The following is a 24,361-nucleotide window of genomic DNA, read 5'->3' as shown; positions in this document are numbered from 1 at the left end:
AACAAACCACCGGAGTTTTCAGCCTAGGAAGAGACGTTCTAGCCAGGCATGGTGCCCAACCCTCGGGATGTGGAGGCAGGGGGATCAGAGGGCAACATACTGAGTTCAAGGCCAGCCTGGGCCACGTGAGACCCTGTCTCAATTAAAGGAGGGGAGAAGTGGGGAAAGGGAAAAAGCCTACAATATGTGCCAATATGGATGACTCTAGTAAGGTAAGTTAGATATATAAAGAAAGGCTCAAACAACACTGCGTACATGTAGAATTTACACACTTTTTTTTTTTTTTAATTAAAGATACAAAAAAAAAAAAAAAAAGAGTAGAAAGATGGTTTGGGGGTGGAAATGAGATTTGGGACAGACAAGATGGCTAAGTAGGTAAAGGAGTTTGCCATCCTGCCTGAAGACCTGAATTTAATCTCTAGGGCCCACGTGGAAGAAGGGCAGGACTGACCCCCTCAGGTTGTCCTCTGACCTTGACACTTGTGTGTGCATACAAATAAATATGTAAGAGAGAATTGAGGAGGGTGAGGTACAAAGCCAAGGCTTGCAGTTGTGCAAGATGGTCAGTATTAAGGCCTAAGGTCTGACCTGAAGACTGTAGGTGTCTTGTAAAATTTGAAGACCGTGGTTTTTTAAGCACCCTGGCTACTTACTCGGGAATGGAAGATGATGGTCTGGTAACTGCCCAGTCTACAGTAATTACTTCACCATTTGTACCGAAGCATCACGCTGTATACCATAAACATTTGTAACTAAAAAGAGAAAGGTTGTTTTGTTTTGTTTTGTTTTACGAGGTCTCATGATGTAGCCCTGGCTGGCCTGAAACTCACTATGTGGACAAGGTTGTCTTCATATCCACAGAGACAGAGATCTTCTTGCCGCTGCCTCCCAAGTGCTGGAATTAGAATTGTGCACTGAGCCGGGCGTGGTGGTGCACGCATTTAATCCCAGCACTTGGGAGGCAGAGGCAGGTGGATCGCTGTGAGTTCAAGGCCAGCCTGGTCTACAGAGTGAGTCTAGGATAGCCAAGGCTACACAGAGAAACCCTGTCTCAAAAAACAAAAACAAAACAAAACAAAAAATTAATTGTGCACTGCCTTGCTTAGCAAAACAAAATACAAATTCCCATGGAGTATGTAGAATAGAGGTTCTCAACCTGTAAGCCACAACCCCTTTGCGGGTCACATGTCAGATACCCTGAATATCACATATTTACATTATGGTTTATAACAGTAACAAAAGTAAAGTTGCAAAGTAGCAACAAAAATAATGTTATGGTTGGGGATCACCACAAGAGGAGCCGTATTAAAGGGTCGGAGCATTAGGAGGGTTGAGAGCCATTGCTCTAGAGTCTGCAAAGTGGAACCTGGGACAGGAAGTAGAAGCATTATTATCTCTTTGTAAGGGGGAGCCACCATGAGGGACACCAGCCTCAAGATCACCTTTATTTCAAAGGTCCCCAAACCTGTTCGCCCTTCCCTGCCTGCTGACATGCATCGCACCTAAAGGTAACACTTGCTCATCACCAGTTCTTCCTCCCCTGTTCAGCACGACTTCATTCGGAGGGAGCGGCCACCGCGGGTTCTCATCGACCTCATCCAGAGGACAAAGGATGCTGTCCGAGAGCTGGACAATCTGCAGTACAGAAAGATGAAGAAGATCCTCTTCCAAGAGGCCCGGAACGGACCCTTGAACGAGTCCCAAGAAGAAGAGGAAGTAGGTTTCTCCTTACCTTAGCTTCTGTGAGAAACTTCCAGACTTGGGCAACCATTTTGGAGGATGCAGAAGTAATTGGTGCTACCTCCCCTAAGAGATGCCCAGGGTAACAGAGACATAAATGCAGTAACTCTACTTTAAGGCAGAATGTGAAATGTTCCCCCAGTACTGGGTGGAGCCAGGGCCGCAGTGGGGGTGGGTATCATAAGTTGAGTTGGGCATTTATGAATAGGCATAGCACAGTTTTTAATATATTTTTAGTTCGAGAATTGCACATGTGCATACAAAGCCTTTCAGTCACATTTAGCCCCTGCTCCCCTCCGGCTCCTCTAAGACCACCCCACCCAGCCTCCCCTAGCCTCCCAACTTCACAGCTCCTTTTTAACCCACTGAGTCCAGTCAGTGCTGCCCATGTGCATGTGAGTATGAGGTGATCTGGCACTTGTCAGCCTACCAGGGACCACACCCGTGAAGAAAACCCTTCACTAGCCCCTAGTAGCTCTCAGCCAAGGCAGAGGCTGTGCTCTTCTCCTACCCAGGGCTTGGCGCATTTTAAACCCAGGAAAGTGCCCTCCTTCAGGAGGATGGTCCTGGCTGCAGAGCTTAAGTGGCCTGGGATGGGAAGGGCAGTGTTTTTGGGAATAGTAAATGGGGCCTGCTAACATGTAGCTCTCCCTGAGAGAGTGATGTAATTGATCCTGTGTGGCCTGAAAGCGTGTCAGCCTCAGGGAGAGGCTGGGCATGGCAGTGCATGCCTGCCGTCTCTGCCCTTTAAGGCTGAGGCAGGAGGATTGTGGATTTGAGGCCAGCTTGGGCCACAGAGTAAGAACCTGTCTCAAAGGCTGGAGGGATAGCTTAGAGGCTAAGAGCACTGGCTGCTCCACCAGAGGTCCTGAGTTCAATTCCCAGCAACCACATGATGGCTCATAACCAGAATGAGATCTGGTGCCCCCTTCTGGTGGGAAGGCACACACGCAGGCAGAGCATTGTATACATAATAAATAAATCTAAAGACAGATCTTAAAAAAAAAAAAAAAAAGAACCTGTCTCAAACAAGCAAAGACCCAAGAAGAAAGAGTCAGCGTGAGTTTGAGGTCACCTCAGCGTGGGGCCTGTGTCCCCACAACTGCTTCTCTCTAGTCGGTGTACATATGATGGTTTTCAAAAGGAAGATGGCTTCCTGGCCTCTCATTTAGCTAAAGAAACTGGACGAGGGTCAGCTGACTGGCTCAGCCAGAAAAGGTACCTGAGACCTCCAGGGCCCACATGGTGGAGGGAAAGAACCAATGACTGCAAGTTATCCTCTGACCCCTCCCAAGCCCACCGTCGCACATGTTCTGTGGCATGTGCACACACACACACACACACACACACACACACACACACATGGGGGGGGGAGATAAATTTTAGAAAAATAAATAGGAAGAGTGAGTATGATTTTTCAACTTTAATGAAACAAAAGTATTTTATCAATAAGATTCAAAAATAGAAGCTAGACTATAGAAATCTCTTGATTGATATACACAGTTGGTATCCTTTAATTGAGATAATGAATGCATTAAAATACAGTATGTTGGCAGTAGGTATGGAAGCACACATCTTTAGTCCCAGTACTAGGGAGGCAGAAGCAGAGTGATTCTGTGCCAGGACAGCCCTGGCGACATAACTGAGGCCCTGTCTTCAAAACATGAAAAAGAAAAAAGTAGTGTATTGTCTATCATTTTTATACTACTGAGTGACTGCTTGTGTTCTCAACCTACTAAGCTCATTTGTGTATAGTAGGGCTTGAAAACAGAGTTTATCTGTAACTAAATTGACTCAGTGGCATCGATCAATCTTGTGGAGAAGATTGTCCTAACAGACTTCGTAAATGAGATCGCAGAGGTAAGCATGACAGAATCGCTTAAGGCAGGCAGAGCCTAACTACCTACCTCAGATGGTAGAATTCCTATCCCTGCCTCGTATGAACCTGCGGAGGGCGTACGGCTTGTCCCCTCTGAAGCCCTCATTCACTCCACTCCAGTTTCAGGTGACAACTGCGAGTATTGCAGAGATCGTCACTTTGGTGGCCAGCAGTGTCTCTCTGGAGGACCATGGTATCCCCAAAGAGCCCTCCCAAGTCTGGACTCATGACACTCACAGGGAACAATGCCGTAGTATCATGGTCCTGTGTAGCAGTGGAGAGCCCTGGCGTGGTAGCGTATTCAGAGTGGCCCTAGGGGAGGAATGAAAGTGAGTGAGATGTCTGATCGTGGTAGAGCGTTCCCCAAAGATCCTCCATGAGAGATACGAGTGAGGACCTGATAAGTCAAAGCTGTGCAAACACAGGACCTGAGTTTCATCACCAGAGCGCATAGTACCGGCTTGTAATCCTAGCTCTGGGCAAGCAAAGACAAAAACATCCCTGGAGTTCATAGGCCAGCCAGTCTCGCCTACTTGGTGGGCTCCCACCACTGAGAGACTGTGTCTCAAAACTCAAGGTGAATGGCTCTTTATAAGGAACAACACCCAGCGTTCAGCTCTGTGCACTATGCATACACACACACACACATACACACACACACGCATGCACGCACGCACACAGAAAATCAATTTGTCACTGCAGAATTGAGTTCTCAAGTGGCCCAGTCATTGGGTCAGCTGTGGACCTCCCAGGTATTTTGGGGTTTTGTTTGTTTGTTTGTTTGTTTGTTTGAGCCCACTGCCCATTTCTTACAGGACAGCGAGCACAGCAGCAACCTGAGCAGAGAGGTGGACAGCCTGGGCAGCATCCACTCCATCCCCAGCGTGTCAGTGAGCACGGGCAGCCGGAGCAGCAGCGTGAACAGCATGCAGGAGGTCATGGACGAGAGCGGTCCTGAGCTCATCATGATGCAGGAGGATGAAGGCACAGTCAACTCCAATTCCTCCTCCATGGTACACAAGAAGGTGAGCATCCCAGGGCCGTCACCAGCCAGGCTTGGGTGGTCAAAGCAAAGGCAGCTTGGGACATGCTGCTTTCAGGAGGCTGGGTTTCTTCTTAGCAGCCAAAGCATCAGGAGGATGTCTTAGGATGACCCGGCATAAGACCGTGCTGGTCACACCTGATCTATTGCTTTACCCTCTCTGGTTGCTCTGATGGCTGGCTCCATCCAGCAGAATGGTAAAGAAGTCCCAGTGGGGCATGGCAGCATATGTCTAGGATCCCAGCCCATGGAAGGCCGGGGGTGGGGGGTGGAGGATTGCCACAAGTTCAAGGCTGCCCTGGGTTACGTCATGAGCAGTAAGACAGCCTGTAAAATCCAGTTTCAAAAGGGGTGGGGGGACAAACAAAAAGAGGCTGGAGAGGTGGCTCAGTGGTTAAGAGCACTGGTTGTTCTTCCAGAGGACCGGGGTTAAGGTTCAGTTCTCAGCACCCTCGTGGTGGCTAACAACCATCTGTAACTCCAGTCCTGTGGCTCTGACACCCTCTTCTGACCTCCTCAGACACCAGACATGCACAATGCATAAATATATATGCAGATAACAAAACGCTCACACACATGAATTAATAAATAAAAATTTGAAAAGAGGAAGGAAATCAGAGCATGGTGGCACACACCTGAAACCCCAGCAATCAGGAGGCAATGAGAGGTGGATCTCTATGAGTCTGAGGCCAGCCTGGTCTACAAATTGAGTCCAGGACAGCCAAGGCTACACAGAGAGACCCTGTCTCAAAAAAAAAAAAAAAAAAAAAAAAAAAAAAAAAAAAAGAAATTAAAAAGAAAGGGAGGAAGGAAGGAAAGAAGAAAGATAGAGAAGAGAAGCGATCCCCAAGTCCTCCTGGACAGACACTGACCCATCCTCTGTAAGCAGTAGCCTTCACACCTCAGGCATCAGTGCTTCCCATGTGACTGTGCAGAAGAACACTTACAGCTAGGCCTGGTGGTTCTGGTCTTTAATCCCAGAGACCCAAGAGCCTGAGGCAGGGGGATGGCAAGTTCAAAGCTTGCCAGGGCTACACAGGGAGTTCAAGATGAGCAGTTTATCAGGACCCTGTCTCAAAATGAAAAGTCAAAGACAAGATAACAGCAGCGATACAGGAGGAATGAAGGTGGAGCTCATTGGTAGCATCCATGCCTGTCATGGGCGGGTACCCTGCCCCCCCCCACCCCATTCAACTCCCAGCACCAGGGGCAGGGGTACTAAGTGTTTTGGAATCTATAGTCTCACGTGTTTTAGGGGTGGTTTTCATTCTTCTCTATGGTTTCTAGAATTTATTGTTTATCCTTCTTCTAAGGCTAGCTCCCTGCCAGCTACCAGCATTTACAGATTTGCTTGTTGGTTTGTTTTGTGGGGAGGGTGCCCTCGTGTGTAGCACAGCACACATGCAGAGGTGATCTCTTCCACCATGTGGGTTCCAGGGATGAGCTGAGGTCATTGGGCTTGGTGGCAGGCTGGCCTCCTCACCTGCTAAGCCAGCCCATTAACTTCTAGCTCTTAATGAATGGTGCTCACTAAGGGGCCTTGTCCTGTTTCCTTTCTGGTGCTATGATAAACACATGACCAACAGCAACACGAGGAGGAAAAGGGTTTATTTCACCTCACAACTCTCAGGTCACACCCCATCACCCAGGGAAGTCAGGGCGGGAGCCTGGAGACAGGAACTGATGTAAGGACCATGGAGGTGTGCTGCTCACTGGCTTGCTCCTCCTGGCTTGCTTAGCCTGCTTCCTTAAAGTACCCAGGACTGGTACCAACCACACTGGGCGGGGCCCTAACACATCAAGCATCATTCAAGAAGATGTGCCACAGGCTTGCTCACAGGCCAGTCTGACAGAGGCAGTTTGTCAGTTGAAGTTCCCTCTTCCAGATGACCCTAGCGTGTATCATGGTGGTGGAAACCTAACCAGCAGAATGCTCGATTTATACAAACCTATCATAAGTTAAAAGTCCTTATGAGAAAAGTTACTGTTTACTTCAGTGCGATTGCTTTGGCTTGAGGTAAACATCCCACACTATGAAATTATAAAGACCCCTTGTCATTTTTAAAAAAGTATTTATTTTTATTTCATGTGTGTGAGTGTTAGTACATATGTCTACATGTACCATGTGCATGCAGTGCCCATGGAGGCTGGAAGATGGTGTCTAATCTGGAACTGGAGTTGCAGGTGATTATGGGTTTGGGTGATGGGAACTGAACCAGGGTCCTTTGCAAAGGCAGCAAGGGCTCTTAGCCTCTGGTCCATCTCTTCAGCACCCCCAAGTCCTTACTTTTTTTTTTTTTTTTTTTTTTTTTTAATATCTGAGCCATTCGTATGGAGTGTTCTTATGAAATTTGCTCTGGGTAACAGGAAGGTTTGGTCTACCAGGGAATAGTGGAAGGTTTGCCCAGGATGACATTTTAGGTGAAATGTCACAGACAAATGGAAACATTATAGCTTGAGATGGGAGGTGGGAGTGAACCCGAGAGCAACAAGTACAAAGGCCTCAGGGCAGGAAGAGCTTTGCATCGCAAGGTACAGGGCAAAAGGCAAAGAAGCTGGGGCCTGGAAGATGGATAGGCAAGTGTAAGGAAATGGGTGATATGGGGCAGATAGAGAAAGCCATTTGGCTCAATGCTAGCTGGCCTCTTTGGATTATAGGCAAATGGTCGGGTATCAAAGTGTAGAAAAGGAAGTTTTGGGTCAAGAAGGTGGTTCAGTGGGAAAAGGTGTTGGTTGCCAAACCTGAGTTCAATCCCCGAGATAGGAGAGGCCCCACTCTGCAGTGTTGTCTTCTGCCTATGCGCTGTGGCATGCATGTGCTCATAGAGGGGAGAAGGAGGCATAAAATAAATAAAAATGTAAAAACTAAAACAAAAGAAGGCTTTCGTCTTCATGGGTGCTGACAGGTCTTGGCCCCGTGACCACAGAGAACCAAGGAGAGCAGTAGAGTGGACCTTCTGGGCTGCTGGAGAGGTAGCTCAGGGGCCCCCACTGCACGAGGTGACAAGGGCTCCACCAGAGAGTGGCTTCCCCAGCCTTTGCTTCCACAGCCCCAAGAGCAGCAGCCTCCCCAGCTGTGCTACATCTGCTTCCCTGTCTCCCAGGGGGCAGCAGGGCGGGGGGGCGGGGTGCAGCCCACCTGAGATGTCCCTGTAAGGATATTTTTCTAGAAGTACTGCCCAAGTGGTTCCCTTGCCACGCAAATGGACAGCAGCCACACCACGCCACATGGAGTGTCAGACGTTTGAGTGCCTGGTTACACTTTCCAGGAAGCAGAAACAAGACAGGATCTTCATTTTATGTTTGCTTATTTGTATGTGTGTGTGCGCGTGCGTGCGCGCGTGCGCATGCGCATACATGCATGTGCATGAATGCAACATGTGTACTCAGGTGCCTCAGAGCCAAAAGAAGGCATCAGGGCCCCTGGAGCCAGAGTTACAGATATCTGTGAACTGAACCAAACCCAGGTCCTCTGCAAGAGCAATAGGTGCTTTTAAAAAAAATTTTTTGTGTGTGTGTGTGCATTAGTGTTTTGTCTGAGTGTGTGTGTGTGTGTGTGTGTGTGTGTGTTTGTGACGTTGTCAGATCTTAGCTCACAGACAGAGCTACCATGTGACCTGGGATTTGAACCTGAGTCCTCTGAAAGATCAGTCAGTACCCTTAACTGCTGAGCCATCTCTCCAGCCCCCAATAAGTGCTCTTAACCACTCTCCAGCACCTGGGTGTTTTGTTTTCCTGTCCCATGTTCCCCTGGGATGGTGGCTGTGAGAGGACGGACAAGTAGTCAAGCTGCTTCTTCCTGCTTGAGTCATTAAATATGGGCAGCAAGAAAGGATGTGCACCAGCAGCACTCCCTCACAGAGGGCTCAGCTCCCATGTAAAACCACAAAGACCAAAGAAATCAAGGGTGTGATTTTATGTACCGGTCCCCAGTCTGCCAGGGTTATGTCCTGTCGCAGAAAGCCAGTAAACAAGTTCTGTTCTAATCATTATTCTAATTGTCTTCTTTTTAGTGTCTATCGATTCACTATACAAAATTATATTAGGGACCAGGTTTAATGGCAGAAGCCCAACATTCCTCTCCTGTCCCAGGCTCTGAGACCACAGGGTCACAGGTTCGAGTCCTGCCTGGCTGCACAGGGAGAGCTCACCTCAAAAGTCAACAAGGGCTCTGAGAGTGCTCAGTGGCCCAGAGCACTGGCTGCCCTTGCAGAGGACTAGCCCTGGCTCCCAGCGCTCATGTGACACAGCTCACAGCCATCTGTCACTCCAGCACCAGGGGGTCTGACCACCTCTTCTGGCCTTTAAGGGCACCTTCACATGCATGGTGCACACAAACTCATGCAAGCGAACACATACGTAAAGAAAGTTTAAAAACAGTGAGACAGAGAGCTTAGGATGCAGCTCAGAAGTAGATGTCTGCCTTACATGTGCGAGGTCCTGGGTTCAAACCCCACACCAGTAAATATGTAATTATATTTTATATTAGAGTATAGTATACATAAATATATAATTATATATTATTATGTTATATTAGTTACATCATATATTATATATTATTGTGTTATAACACACTGTGTGTGTGTGTGTGTGTGTGTGTGTGTGTGTGTGTGTGTGTGTGTGAACCCAGCTCCAGGAAATTAAACACCTTTTGGCTTCTGAGGACACCAGCACCCACATGCAGAGGCACTCATAAAGAAAATATTTTTTTTAATCTTTAAAACATACCCACAAATATAATACGTTAGTTTGTCTATTATCCCATGAGCAGAACGTAAGATTTCCCGGTACCTGGAAGGGTCTCTGGGACAGCATAGACTGAGTGAGTGGGGACAGATACTCAACGGCGTGATGATCAGGTCTGAGAAACAGGCACCGGAGGGTTAGATACCTCCAGCGTTGCCTTGGAGTTTGCCTACTAACAAACAAGAGGGCAATTACATGCTTGACACCAAAACAGAGGAGTGGAGCCCTAGGACCAAGCTGACGGGGCCCACCGTGCTCTACTCCCAGGCCCAAAACAGATTCCCACGCTACACCACACTTGGCCTTGGTCAGCAGGCCAAAACCCGACCCGCCTGTCATCTTGGAAGATGACCCTCTTACAGGGCAGATGACCATCTTATCAAACTCAGGTTTAAAAAATACCTGTGCGTGCACTGGTTAGAGTTTCGTTATTTACACATGCACATGTTTCTGCATGTGTGCAAGTGATTCTCAGACTTAACATGAACCGTTAGAACCATGAACTCCAGCCTTCTTAACTGTTTATAACACAATCAAAAAACTCAACATTTAATAGGTGTTTACTGATCAAGAGAATATTTGTGTCACTTCAAGTAGTTTCTCATGTTCTTAGTATTCCCTGCCAGTATGTTTTCTTAATCATTTTATCATGCAGAGTAGTGGATTTAGTTATGACACTTTTGCCCATATGTATCACTGCTATGTTCTGTACTTTTGTGTCTCGTGTAGAACCTAAATTTAAATTTGTGTATGTGTGTGTAGTATGTGCAGATCATGGGTCTGGGTTTTGGTTTTAGGGGTTTTTTGTTTGTTTTTTGTTTTGTTGTTGTTGTTGGTTGGTTGGTTTTGTGGGGTTTGTGTGTGTGTGTGTGTGTGTGTGTGTGTGTGTGTGTGTGTGTGTGTTTTGAGACAGGGTTTCTCTGTGTAGCTTTGGTTGTCCTGGACTCACTTTGTAGACCAGGCTGGCCTCAAACTCACCGCAATCCTCCTGCCTCTGTCTCCCAAGTGCTAGGATTAAAGATGTGCGCCAACCACGCCCGGCCAGGTCATGGGTCTGCACTCACTTCTATGACATTTAATGTGTGTGTGCATGTGTGTCTGTGTGCGTGTACGCACATGCACTGCACACTAAAAGCACATGTGTGGAGGTCAAAGCACAGCTTTCTGTTAGTTCTCTCCGAGAACAATGGGTACAGCTCGGGTCATCAGGCTTAGCAGCAAGCACCTTTACCTGTCAAGCCATCTCACCAGCCCTGTTGCCTTCTTTGAAAAATCAAAGAACAGCTTTCTCCAATTTTGTGGCAGAAAGGAAAATCCTTGAGGGGTCAGGGTGTCCGAGGTGCATTTTGCTCCCGTGCCTTGTGGTCACTTGTGCTGTACAGAGGGCCGGGTTCTTTGCTGCTTCCCCTCACATTCAGCAAAGAGCAAAGGAAGGAAGGATGGTGCGAGGAGCATCCTGCCGTCCCGTGCGGTCTCATGCCGTCTGGTGCTGTCCTCGGCTCCTTGTTACCTTCCCTCACTAGCTCTTCACTTCAGACCTTTGCTACTCTTCCTGCTCCATCTACCAGCCTCAGGTTGGGGTAACTAACCACCCCCTCCCCCCGACTTCAAGGGTCCTATAATAACTGTGAAGTGAAGCCAGGAGTGGTGGACACCTTTAATGCCAACATGGGGGGGGGGGGCAGAGGCAGGAGGAGCTCTGTGAATCTGAAGCCAGCCTGCTCTACAAAGTGAGTTCCAGGCCAGCCGGAGCTGCATAGAGAGACCCTGTCTCAAACACAACAAAACAATGAAAGTGATCATTTTGTAATGAGCAAAGGATGGGCGGTGAGTTTGTTGGCCCCTCACCCACGGAAGGGCCAGTGAGGGTGTCTGTACGAGGCTCCAGCCAGAGAAAAGCTGGTTTGGGTTTCACTCCTGTGGGGTGTGTCACCATTCAAAACTTTCTGGAAGAACAGAACAGCAGGCTTTGATGAAATACAACCATGAATTCTGTTAAATAACCCAAGAGAAAAGTGTCATATTCTCACAGTCTCCTCAGACCTCTCCCCTGAGTTTATTGAGCCATCATCACCTACCAAGTGCCTAATAAGTGCCAGGTTCCACTCCCAGCATGCACCTGTGATCCCAGCAGTACGAGGCAGAGGCAGGAGAATCCCACAGTTTGCTGGCCAGCCCGTCAAAGCTCCAAGTTCAGTGAGACACCCTGCCTCAAATTTGGAAACAGTGGAGGAAAATACTACTGTCGACCTGTGGCTTCCACACATAACGACCCAGGCCAGGACATAAGTTTGTGCCTTTTGTGTGACATATCACTCTATTATATGAACATGTACTTTTTTTTTTTCTTTATTTTTGGTTTTCTGAAACAGGGTTTCTCTGTGTAGCCTTGGCTGTCCTGGACTCACTCTGTAGAACAGTCTGGCCTTGAACTCACAGTGATCCACCTGCCTCTGTCTCCACAGAGTGCTGGGATTAAGGGCGTGTGCCACCATGCCCGGCTTTTAATTCATTTTGATCAGGCCATGGTATCGCCTGCTTGTAATCTTAGCACTCACAATGCCGAGGCAGTACAGATTCAAGCAAGCCTAGGCTACAAAGCAAGACCCCTGTTCTCAAAAAAGTTTTTTTTTTTTTTAAATAAACAATACAATTTAAGAGGAAACAAATTCATTGTATATATTATCAGAGGGCGCTGATCAGAAGCTGGAGTTCGGCCCACAGTCCATCAGCAGATGGGTTTTTTTGTTGTTGTTTTGTTTGGTTTGGTTTTGTCTGGAGAAATATTTCTATTGTATTTTACAATGAGCACACCTTGTAGATTTGCCAGATTGAAAGACATGGTCTTAAAATGGGTCCCTAATCCCAGTGAAATTTCAAAGGGCTGTTTCATGTATTGCTGTATGGTATTTCACCACATTTTATTTACTTAGTGTGCATGTGTCTGGGGTGGGGGTGGGGGGGGTAGGGGGATGGAGAAGGTGAGGGATAGGGGGAGGAAGGGGGTTGGGAGTGTGCATGTGCCGCAGTGTCCGTGTGGAGGTCAGAGGACAAGCCACAGAATTCTGTTCTCTCTTTCCACCATGTGGGTCCTGGGGATCAAATGCAAGTTTTGAGACTGGGTAGCAAGCACCATCACCCATTGAGCCCATCTCACCTGCCCTGATGATAGTATTTTAAAGATAAATTACCACCAGGGCACGTATCTGTTCTCAGTAGAATGTACTGAGACGTTTGTCCTTCGTGTCATTAAAAACCTTCTTCGGAGATGTCAGCCCTCAACTCCTCATGGGTGGCTAATAGGCATTTCCTGCGACCTATGTTTTTGTTTTGGTTTTTTGAGATAGGGTCTCTCTGTGTAGCCTTGGCTATCCTGGACTTACTTTGTAGATCAGGCTGGCTTCAAACTCACAGCGATCCGCCTGCTTCTGCCTCCCGAATGCTGGGATCATCCTGTGACCTATGTTAACTGACCCTCTCCTTGGCTAGTTCTAGGTCATGCCCAGCTCAGAAGCTCTGAGATAACCACTCAGATACAGTAGTTAAACTCCAAGAAGCCACATTCCTCTTTTTACATATATATTTTTTTATTTTTTATTTTTATTTTTTCTCGTTTTTCAAGACAAGGTTTCTCTGTTATCTTGGCTGTCCCGACTTGCTTTGTAGACCAGGCTGGCCTTGAACTCACAGCGATCTGGTGACGTGCACCACTACGCCCAGCTCCTCTTATTTTTAAATTGCTCATTAAGTCATTAAGTTGATTTGGGAACTTCAGCCTATTTTAATGCAATGAGAATGAAGGTTTACAACTCTGCTTCTTGGGCCTGGGAATGTCATTCAGTGTTAAAGTGAGTGGTTGCCCAAGAAGTTTAAGCCCAGCACTGAGCAGAGGCAGGCGGAGCTCTGTTAGTTCGAAGCCAGCCAGGCTACAATAGCAAGACCTTGTCTCCAAATAAGTAAATGAATGAAGAATCAAACAAGCAGAAGTCCTTCCCTGGTGCACTGGAAATGGGTTCTGTGTGTTGTTAGACTGACACACAACACCATCTTGTTGCCGCTCTCATAATTGGTCAGTGATATGACCTGGTGCCAAACTGCCAGCAAATCTAAGACTTCTCTTATTAAAATAAAAAAAAAATTAAAATTAAAAACAGTGGGGCTGGCGATATGGCTCGGTGAGGAAGAGCACTTGCTGCCAAGCCTGATGATCTGAGTTCAATCCTCAAGGCCCACATTGTGGGAGGAAAGGACTGACGCCTGAAGTTGTTCCCTTGACCTCACGCACATGCCATAGCATGTGCACACATGCATACACATGACCTCACACATGTGCCACAGCATGTATATACACACAAATAAGTAAATAAATAAATGTGATCTTTTTTAAAGAGGGTAAAACAACAACACATTATTAATTTAACCTGTTGTATTTAAAGTAAATTAAAAGTTTGTACCTGTCTTTGAACCAAGCTCAAGTGATATCTTAGCTTTTTTTTTTTTTTTCCCTCCCATGAGATAAGTCTCACACTATGTGCAGCAAATTTTGTTTGTTTCCTGGTTTTTTGAGACAGGGTTTCTCTGTGTAGGCCTGGGTGTTCTGAAACTCGCTCTGTAGACCAGGCTGGCCTTGAACTCAAAGATCTGCCTGCCTCTGCCTCCCGAGTGCTGGGGCTAAAGGTGTGTGCCACACCGCCAGGCTCTTTTGCAGCATCTTCAATACATACCTTAGGGAGTTATTTAATGTGTCGATGCAATAAAGTGATGTCAGACTTTAGCTTTCTGAATGTACTCCCATCTCCACACATTCAACACACACATAGACAACATCAGTGGGTTTTCATTGATAATCGGGGTCCTAAACCTGGGTTTGTTTGGGGTTTTTTTTGTCTTGTTTTGTTTTGGTCTTTTGCTTGTTTGTTTTTGTTTTTTGAGGCAGACGCTTACCTTGTAACCCAGGCTGGCCTTCCCCTCATGAGTGCTGGGATTACGAGTGTTTGTTGCCACACCCAAGGATCTAGTCTATATTACTTAGGTATGGGTGTGTGTAAATGGTTTCCTTGTTGCTTTATGGTGTGACCGTTGCGGCTTCTGGCGCCACTGGATGCCTTGGCAAAGGAAGTCACCACCACTTGAAATGTAACTTCTGCCGCCACTTATCCCACGTCCCCTTTCAATGAATCTGCATGATTCTTGCCAAAATCATGACTCAGAGTCCCAGACCTCGTGTGTGTCTCTCGTGGTGCTGGCATTTAAAAGTCTCGTGCTTTTCTGAACCCACCAGGGTAAGGGGGTTCAAGTCCAGATGTGGGAAGTCTCATTAGTAAACATGTGGCAATGAGATGAGGGCCTCACAGGGACCTCAGGCCCACTGCAGGGTCCCAGTCACATGCTAAGCCCTTTTTTTCCCTCTGTGCCACACATTCGGATTTTCTGGGAAGTAATACAAAATATTTTAAAATGATTCTTCAAGTATTTTTTTCAAAATACATATGCTAAATTTTTTTTGTTTTTTTAATTATGGGGGTGGAGGAGGGCAGACAGGCTATCACTGTGCTGCCCACAGTGGCCTCAAACCTGTAACCTCTCTTACGTCTTTAGTGCTTCAGAATGCATGTGTGTGTTGGGCGGTGCTTGCCGGGGGAGGGTTATAGCTGTACACAACCTCACTCAGCTTAAGAATTGCATTTCTCATGTGTACATGACAGAGGGATACACACACATGCCGAGGGACACATGGAGGTCAGAGGACAACCTGGCAGGGTTGGCTCTCTCTGTCCATCTTTATATGGACTCTGAGGGCTCAACGCAGGTCATCAGGCCTGTTCAGCAAAAGCTTTGCAGGGCAAGCTGTCTTCCAGGCCCAAGCAACGCGTGTCCACCCTCTTACCCGATCCGTGCCTGTGCGGTGGCAGCAATGCTCAAAGCCTAAGTCCCCCAGCCCTGGCCACCATAGAGGGTGGCTGGCTACTGAGTGCTTGAAATGTGGCTGGAGTGAGTCAGGAGTCCAGTGTAATATTTCATTTCATTTAAATCCAAATAGCCACATGTGGCTAGTAGCCACTTCACCTGCCAGCACAGCTGTAGACTGTCCCCTGAATCTGAGGGTAGAAACCCGCCGAGTTTATTACAGAGCTCTCAAGATGCCTCATGGATAAAGGGGGCCTACTGCCACGCTGGAGTTAGCGCCCTGAGCCCCACATGGCCGAAGGAGAGGACGGACTTCCAAAAGTTCTCTTCTACCCTGCAGATGTGTGCTATGGCACATGTACACACACACACACCACACACACACACACACTAAAATGCGATTTAAAAATGTAAAGATCTTTTTCATTATTTGAACTTCAATATAGAAATGGGGGAAAGTCTAAATATAGGTATAAAAGAGGAAACAATTCCCCTACATATCAAAACACTTAGGATTTACAAAAGGAAACAGTGCTAAAATGAATTTAATCTTGGATTGCGGCTTTTACATCAAACCCTGGTTATAACATTTTATTTCCCTCAAAAAAAAAATCTACACATTTTGATTTTTTAAAATTTTATATAAATGATATAATTTTGTATTTTCTAAATCTCTTTGGTCCTTGTTTTGTAATGAAGGAAAGGGCAATTATATGTTTTCTAAAATCTCAGGTACTCCTGGAGAAAATGCAAACAAATGGTTTCTCCTAAAACCCTGGGGAATAAGAAATTGATTTCTCCTTCCCCGTCTGAGCATGTGCTATTTAAAAATCCCCCACCGTTGAACATGATTTTGAGCTACAAATTGCCAGAGTATTATGGGGGGGGGGGGGAGGTGTCTTTTTAATTTTCTAAAGGGTTAGCTCTCCCAAGTGACTGACCATCTCATTTTGTAGAGGGGGCATGGCCCTCTGAAAACATTTTTCCTTTAAAAGTCATTTCAGTCGCATTTAAGGAACATCCATTATCATTCATTCAGGGTATGTTATTTTTTTTTCCCACGGGGCGTTAGAATGAAATTAATCATCTTTGGCCATCAAGAAAGCACAGGACTCGATGAAATCAGTCAAGGACATTAAATCCGGGCCTCACTCAATCTGCTGGCATACCGATGCTGAGTTGAGGGACCATTTGTGAAAGTAACATTTGGTTTGGAATTGTATGCCTGTCTCTTTAAATCTAAAAAAAAAAAAAATCCTTTCAGAAGCTGTAGAGAGAAGGTGCTAGAACTGTGTACGATCATGACTGGAAAGCAGGATCCCTCAGTGACTGCCGAATCTTCCCAGCACAAGACAGAGAGGCGGCTCGCCACAAGCCTCCCCTGATCTTCCCCCCACCCCCCCAGAAGAAGGATGACCCCACCGACCAGCTCACAGATCCAATTCAATTGACAACGCCGCTCTTTCAAGGGAATGAGGCGGAGGCTCGCTTTTATGTTAAAAGCTACCAGCATCCTCCCCGCCAGACATGGACATGACATTTTTAAAGGAATTATCTGGTCACCGCGTTTTAAGCAGACTGCTCTGAGGCACCCGTCCGCGCCATTCTCTCTTCTCTTCCTTTTTGCTTTTGCATATATGTAATTCCGGAGGTAAAGGGGGAAAAAAAGCCTGCCAGGGACTCAGAAGGCATCCCGCTAGCGATCAGCTGACACTCCTAACTGAAGGCTGCAATGTGTTGCTTATTCATTTTATACCGTGGGAGCTGCGGGGACTAGCAGAGAGCTGAACTATGCATTTCAAACAGCGGTGCTTGTTCAGAAAGAGGGGTGAGAGAGAGGCAGCCGGCGAGGAAAGAGCGCAGCTGGACTTTCTCCTTCTCTTCATCCATTTCTGCAGGATCATGCATTCGTAAGGGATGAGGCGGGCCACGGCGATCCCAGGCCTGAGCCGCGGCCTACCCAGTCAGTTCAGAGCCGGGCCCTCCACTATCGGAACCGAGAGCGCTTTGCCACGATCAAATCCGCGTCTTTGGTAAGCTGATACTCCCCATCCCACCTTGCCTGCCTTCCCCTCCTCCCTGTCTGGCAGCCTCTGGCCCTCCCTGAGCCTCCCTCGGCTTCATGGATGGGAGGAAAAGGAGCCAGGGATGTTGTCTCCCTCCAAATAATTTTATTCATTTTAAGGGAAAAAAAAAATCTGTTGGCATAGCAACCTGGTCTCAGATATTTAGCATTGTCTATGACATAGGAAGAAAAAAAAAACCTTTGTGTGTGTGTGTGTGTGTGATTTGTGTGTGTGTGATTGTGTGTATATGCTGTATATGCAAAATATAAGGCTTTGAGATGAGTTGCTGGCATGACCATTTTTTTTAAGCGATCTGTGTTTTCATCGAAATAAATAATGCTAAAAATATTTTTCAAGGTATGGATGTGTGTGTGTGCAGGGCACTATGCTTCTTCTTATATAGGTGTATATGTGTCTCTATGATGTACACACACATATCAAAAGGTAAAACATGATTTTTAAAATATGTACACACACACACACACACACACATATATATGGTTGCCGGCTACCATCTGTAATTGTAGAAAAACCAGACACTGGCTTCCCAGGGATTGTCCGGTTCGTTCTGGTTCATTCATTTATTTATTGCAACAGTGGTAGTGGCCGAGCTTCCCCCATTTAACCCCTGAAGAATTTCCTGATAGCCATAAAGCAAGGAAGGCTTTGTAGAGGAGGCTGACAGTGACTGTGGGAGCCGAGGGGCTGTCGGATTCCTCAGCATTTTTACTACTGCAAATGTGATTGCCGGGTGCCCTTGTAGTAGCGAAAGGGGTGTGCGCAGGAAGACTTAGTTTTCATGCCTCCTCCCCTTGGCCCCCCCACGCGTGCGCGTGCGCGCTCCCACACACACACAGTCTCCCTCTCTCTCTCTCTCTCTCTCTCTCTCTCTCTCTCTCTCTCTCTCCCATTTCATCCTTAGCATTTGGAACTCTCTATTAGCTTTTCCATCCAAATCTCATTTCTCAGCCAGGAAAATGATTGAAATATTAGTTGTTTTGCCCAAATGGCTGTTAGAGGTCACATGAGCAGGAAGGGTTACTGTACACTGCTTGGCCGTTACATCCAGAACCCATGATGACATCATCCGAGGCCGACCCAGAAATAATCGTTTTTTCTTGTCCTATTTTTCAAACCTGATTTCTACTTTTATTCCCCTCTCCCCGCCCCGCCAAGTCTTTTTTTTTTTTTTTTTTTTTTTTTAAGGTTTCAGTGATGTCTGAAATTTAGAAGGGATTATGATATTTGAGAGAGCAAGTGTAAGGAAAATGGAGATGAGAGCGGCAATCTATTGCTTATGCCTATTCCATGTGGGAAAAAAAAAATCTCACAGTTCAATGTAGTCTGCTCGTAAAGAACCCCACTTCCCAGTTCTTTTATGTTGAAGTTTCTTGTGACCCCCTTAATGGGCAATTTTTTCATCTGAAAGGAATACCCCACTGTGTGATTGAGATCTCAAAATGTCCACTCTAGCTCCTAATGCTTCCTAAGCATCTAGAAAACATGCCTGTGAGTCTGACGGAACATGGAGGGGCTGCCAGTAGTTGCCTCCATGCCACAATGCCTGACAAGAAAACTGTGATTACTACTCACCACAGGCTCCGGTGGGGCTTGTCCCTTTAACCCCCACCTGCTCTCCAGGAGTGGGAGGGGGGGAAGCCGTGGGGAGCCCTGGCAGCAGGGGGAGGTGCTGCAGGAAGGGAGGCGGATCTTAGCCCCAGCATTTTCCCCCATTGTGGGGCAGATTCTCTGCTCTCCCTCAGGCCACACCCTCCTCCTTTGCACATCATATATTCATGACTCTCTCCTCCCTCCCTCCATTACTACAGCCATGCCAGAATACTCTCATGCCGGCCTCTGAAAACTCCCACCAGGCCTGCCCAGCATAGGCTTCAGCCATCACAGCCTTGCCCTCAGTGGCTAATAGAAGCTGCGCCCCTGCCAGGCTACTTCAGAGCCTTCAGAAGCACTCAGAATCCTACGGGCTTCAGAGTGACCCCACCCCACCCCTACACAGGGAAACGTGGCCTCCACCCTTCTGGTGGACTTTTTTTCCCATTTGTCAAAAGGTCTCTGCTCCAACACTGAGTTAGAAACCCAGTAGCCTGGGTTTGGGTGGGGCAGCAGCTGAGGCTTTGGGCACAGACCTCAGTTGTTTTATGGTGCAGCCCCCTTCTGATGGAATGTCTTGAGAGTTGTGGTTATCCTTGGAAGCTCTTCTAAGTATCTGGTCATTTTTGAGGGAGAGAAATAAACGAATGAAGGGAAGATTGGAGTACTGTGTTGGATGCTTGCACCTGTGTCCCCTTTGGGGCGCTCTGGCTACTAGCATGGCTATTCTCGTGCCTGGTTATCAAGTACTTTGATCCTGCTCCCACTAGATGGTCTCAAACACTAGACCCAAGGACTGCCCAAGCTATGATACTACACTATTGGAAAGAAGTGCGTAATTTTAGAAAATGGACCATACGCCTTTTTTTTTTCCCCTATGGATCCCACCCAGTTTAAGTGAAAAGGACTAAGGTGGTGTAAATAGCATTAAATTAAGTGCAAGGCCATGGGACAGTGGGGGATCCGGTAATGAAGCCATTGGCCAAACTGGCAGCTGATGGCAATACTAGATTGATGGGTTGATGTGTCAACCATTTGCTTATCAGTTGGTTTTGGTTGTATCTTTTCTCCATGGTTTTCGTTCTAGTAGAGTTGCTGAGGAGCCACAAAGAAACCTGAAAGGTGATCAGTACAGAGCAAAGAAATACACAAACTCACTTTTCCATTATGAGCTCAGTAAATGAGAATATTTTTCACCTAACTTGCAAACTCACCCACAGTCACCACTTCTCAGATGTGTCTTATGAACCCACCTTTTCCACCCAAACCTAAAGGAGGCCCTAGCAGACACAGACAGCCCTGCTCTCAGTATAGCTCTCTATGTCGTGTCTCTCAATGAGGTGTGTGAAGTCCATGAACTATGGGCTCTTGCTACTGGGGGTGTGGTTCTCTGGGGCACCTGAAAACAGTTCTGGGTTCCACACACTATTGCCCCATTGCATGTGGGACATAAGAAAAGTGGCCCTTGAGGGAGCTTTTAGAGTATGGCTTCTTCATTAGAATCTCCCGTGAGCAGCTTCTATGAGCCTCTATTTCCTCTTGCAGAGCTAGGAAAAGGGAGAGAATGTGATGGTGCCTGCCCTTTTTCTTACCTTCTGTGAGGAGCTGGTCTGTTGCCTAGAGGCAAGCAGTTTATAGCATTCTTCAGGATTGTCTCTCCAAGACCTTGGTCCTTTGAGGTGGGCCATCCTTGAGTCTTACAACCAGCAAGCGGAATGCCCCATGTTTGCGTTTTGTGACTGACCCAGGAGAACCATTCTGGTTGTTTAGGTGTTTGATGTCTCTTCTTCTTGAATGTGATGTTCTGGATCCCTGGCAGTTTCCACAGTAAATGGTGACCTAAAGAGCATCAAGGTCATGGGGTCTACCAGATGGCTCATTTGTTGCCTCTTAAAGGAAGAATCAGTGGAAAGAAATGCCCCAGCTGCAGGAGCGAGTTCATGACAGACCATACATTAGGATGGGAGCATGAGGAGAAAACTTAGTTTGAGGTCATCAGAAAAACATGGAAGAGAAACTGTTCTTCTGCCCCTGTAGTGTAGATTCTCTTATTTGGCCTTACCAGATTGAGGAGAAAAACTCATAAAATGGGGGAATATGTGTTTGGAATTTTGGAAGCACAGTATGACTGTTTGAGCTCACCATGTGACATCTTGAATGAGTGTGGCCCATAAGAAGAAAAGCTTCACTGCCTCAGCAGGAAGCACTCCAGTGTCACCTCTGAAGAGCCTGGTGCTAAGCAGAGAGAGAGAGAGAGAGAGAGAGAGAGAGAGAGAGAGAGAGAGAGAGAGAGTTAGAAAGTATCCCCACCAGGACAGCACACTAGAGGATGTGTTGTCGATTCATGGCAACTCCTGGGCCTGAGGGGTGACAGTCAGTGAAGTTCACCCATGTGACTAGCCAGCTATGACTGTGTGCATCTGTAGTCCCTCTTTGGGAGTGTGGGGGCTAGTAGTAGGAACAGACAGGTCCTTGGAGCTCCTTGGCCAGCTGAATTAATGAGTTCATCCTCCCAAAGTAAGGTGGAGAGCTTTGAGGATGACACCTAGTGTTGACCTCTAGCCCCCATACATACATGCACCCACACACATGATGGGTATTGAACACTTCTTTACTAAAAACGTTGCTGATATCAGTTTCTTTTTTTTAACCTATGCTGTCAATCAATATGCTCAACCCACATGGCCACTCAGTAAACATGTATCGGATGAAAAAGTGAGCGAATGAGCTCCTTGCAGCCACCGCCACATGAGGATTTGTATCGAGAAGTGTGCATTTTAGCTGGGCGTGGTAACGCACACGTGTGATCTCCCCCACGTGGGAACCAGAGTGAAGAAGAGCTCGAGTTCAAGGCCAGCCTGGGCTGCATGATGAAATCCTAGCTCCCTTTTAAAAAAATGAGAAAAGTGTATGTCAGTTATTCTGTTTTGTGTGTGTATGTGTGTGATGGGGAGGGGAGAGAAAGACATAAGCAGGGGGAGAGACAGAGAAAGATGGCAGAAATCTCCTAGTATTGTTCATGACTGGAGAACTTGAAACACCTCTAACCTGGGTGCTCTGAAGGGTGCCGAGTCAGGTCTCTGCAGCCAACATAAGGCTCACTGTGTTCTCTGTGAGAACTTGCTGGCAGTGTATTGATGCTTGGCACTGAGGTGACCACCTCCACCAAACACACACACACACACACACACACACACACCCGCTTTGCTCCTTAGAAAGAGTTAATCCTGGTCACAAGCTCAGGTCACTCAAGAGCCTGTTGTTCAGTAAGTGGCATGTCAGCCTTCGTTTTTGCACGTGGTAGGTGCGTTCTGGACCGTAGGTTAAATGGTTTGTTTCAGAACTGGGGCTTCCTAGAATTCAGTGCAGTAGTGTTGAGCAACTGAGAAGTTCCTGTACAAGGTGTCGCAGGCCACCGGTGTGCCACTCACTCGCTGATGCTTGCTTATTATGGTGTGTATATTCTAGGTCTGTGAGGTGGGCAGCAATTCCGACTCAGAAATTATGTGGTCTGGGAGTATAGCTCAGCGGCAGAGCAGATGCTGCAGGATGGGACAGACTAGGAAATATACTTAATCCTTTCTCAGTGTGCAGTGGGATGGAGGGGCACTGAGTCTAGAAGCCAGGGCCTTATTCATGCTAAGCCTGTGTCCAATCATATCTCTCCTTAAAGCCCACAAGCTGGCGATGGGCAGTTCACTGTTAAATGTGCTCTCTCATCAGGCTTGCTGGCACATGCCTTTAGTCCCAGCACTCAGGAGGCAGAGGCAGGAGGATCTCTGTGAGTTCCAGGCCATCTTGGTCTATATAGTGAGATATCAGCTAGCCAGAGCTCTATTGTGAGACTCTGTCGAAAAATAAATATAAAAATGAAATAAAGCCCTTTCTCTCCTACCCACTTGTTGAGACTTAGACCTGGGCCATGAGAAGCAGGGATATGGGGGCCACATTCCTCCAGGGCTGGCAGGAGAAGGAAGGAGCCCAGCAGGTCATTTGTGTTCCCTTGAGTCAGAGGCTCCCCAGACACCATACCCAGTCCACCACACTAAGGAAAACTGGGCCCATCCCTCTTTTCCTAGGAAGGCATCAAAAGACTTCAAGAGGTCAAGTCTTTGCCCAAGATCAGAGGTATAATTGGGACAGAATGAGTATTTTTCCAAAGCAGGCCATGGGTGTGGTACTGTGGCACCGCCCACTTATGTTTGGTCCCATTGAGATGTCCCTTACAGAGCTATAGTCACCACATCCCCAGGACCTATAAGAATTAGGTAGTGTGTGGTGGCGGATGCCTTTAATCCTAGCACTTTGGAGGCAAAGGCAGCCTGATATCTCTGGCTCTGGACCAGCCTGGTCTACAAAGTGAGTTTCAGACCAGCCAGGGCTTCATGGTGAGTCCCCATTTCAAAACAAAACTAAATTACAACAACAGAGAACCAGGGTAGTATAAGGCCAGAAGTGTGGTAACACCCCTGAGCCCAGTGCCTGAAGTGGGGCTTGGGGGGCCAGGAATGAAACAAGCTTGAGGCCAGGTAAGGTTACATAGTGAGTCCCAAGCCAGCGTGGACAACATGGTACAGCCCTATCTCCCAGCTGCAGAGATGGCCTAGTCAGTGATGTGTCCACGTCACAATCACAGGGAGCTGAGTTCAGATCTCCAGAACCCATGTAAGAAGCCAGGTCCAGTGGCGTGTGCCTGTAACCTCAACCCAGAGCGGGGTGTGGTGGGGGGAGGGGATGACAGGCTCTCTGACCAGCCCATCAGGCAGAGTCAACGACGAGCTTTGGTTCACTGAGAGACCCTGTCTCAAAAAATTAAAGGTAGAGAGGGGTCCAGGAGAGATGGCAAGTGTCAATCTCCTCCCCGGTATCCACACTGGAACAGGCCAGTGCACACACAAGCACGTGCACACACAAGCACGTGCACACACCCACACTAACAACTGCATCCACCACACATGCACACAGGCTTAAGAGATAAATTCTTTTTTTAAAAAATTTATTATAATTTATTTACATTATATGTAGATTGTAATCCCCTCATTGTTATCTTCCTGTTCCCACCCACCCTCTTCTGCCCTATCTGGTCTCATCTGGATAGCCTGCATCCTCTTCCTCTGTGCTCCCACAGGGCCTCTCTGCCAAGGGGCAGTGATCAAATCCCAGGCACTAGAATTCATGTCAGAGGCAGTTCCCCGCTCTCCCCTCCCCTTCTCCATGTGGAGAGTGAGCTGTCCATCAGCTACATCTGAACTAGGGGGGTCTCGGTTCTCGGCTGCAATGCCCTTGGTTGGTGCATCAGTTTGTGCAGGCCTCCCTGGGTCCAGATCCGCCAGCCTTGATAGTCTCCTTGTGGGGCTTCTGACACACACA

At 47.3% G+C, this 24,361-nt stretch overlaps 1 protein-coding gene across 1 annotated transcript in view; it reads left to right on the top strand.

The window, feature by feature from the left end:
- Taok3 (TAO kinase 3) overlaps window positions 1-24,361 on the top strand; it is an 89,144-nt gene that overhangs the window by 34,820 nt on the left and 29,963 nt on the right. The window contains exons 10-12 of the mRNA XM_051161636.1: window positions 1,549-1,716; window positions 4,435-4,644; window positions 17,213-17,347. Of these exons, the coding sequence (XP_051017593.1) occupies window positions 1,549-1,716; window positions 4,435-4,644; window positions 17,213-17,347 (513 nt within the window). The remainder of the gene's footprint in view (window positions 1-1,548; window positions 1,717-4,434; window positions 4,645-17,212; window positions 17,348-24,361) is intronic.

This window comes from Acomys russatus, chromosome 19 (genome assembly GCF_903995435.1).
Source record: "Acomys russatus chromosome 19, mAcoRus1.1, whole genome shotgun sequence".
Taxonomy (NCBI): domain Eukaryota; kingdom Metazoa; phylum Chordata; class Mammalia; order Rodentia; family Muridae; genus Acomys; species Acomys russatus.
The sequence above is the reverse complement of the archived record's forward strand: the minus strand, read 5'-3'. Positions and strand labels throughout refer to the sequence as shown.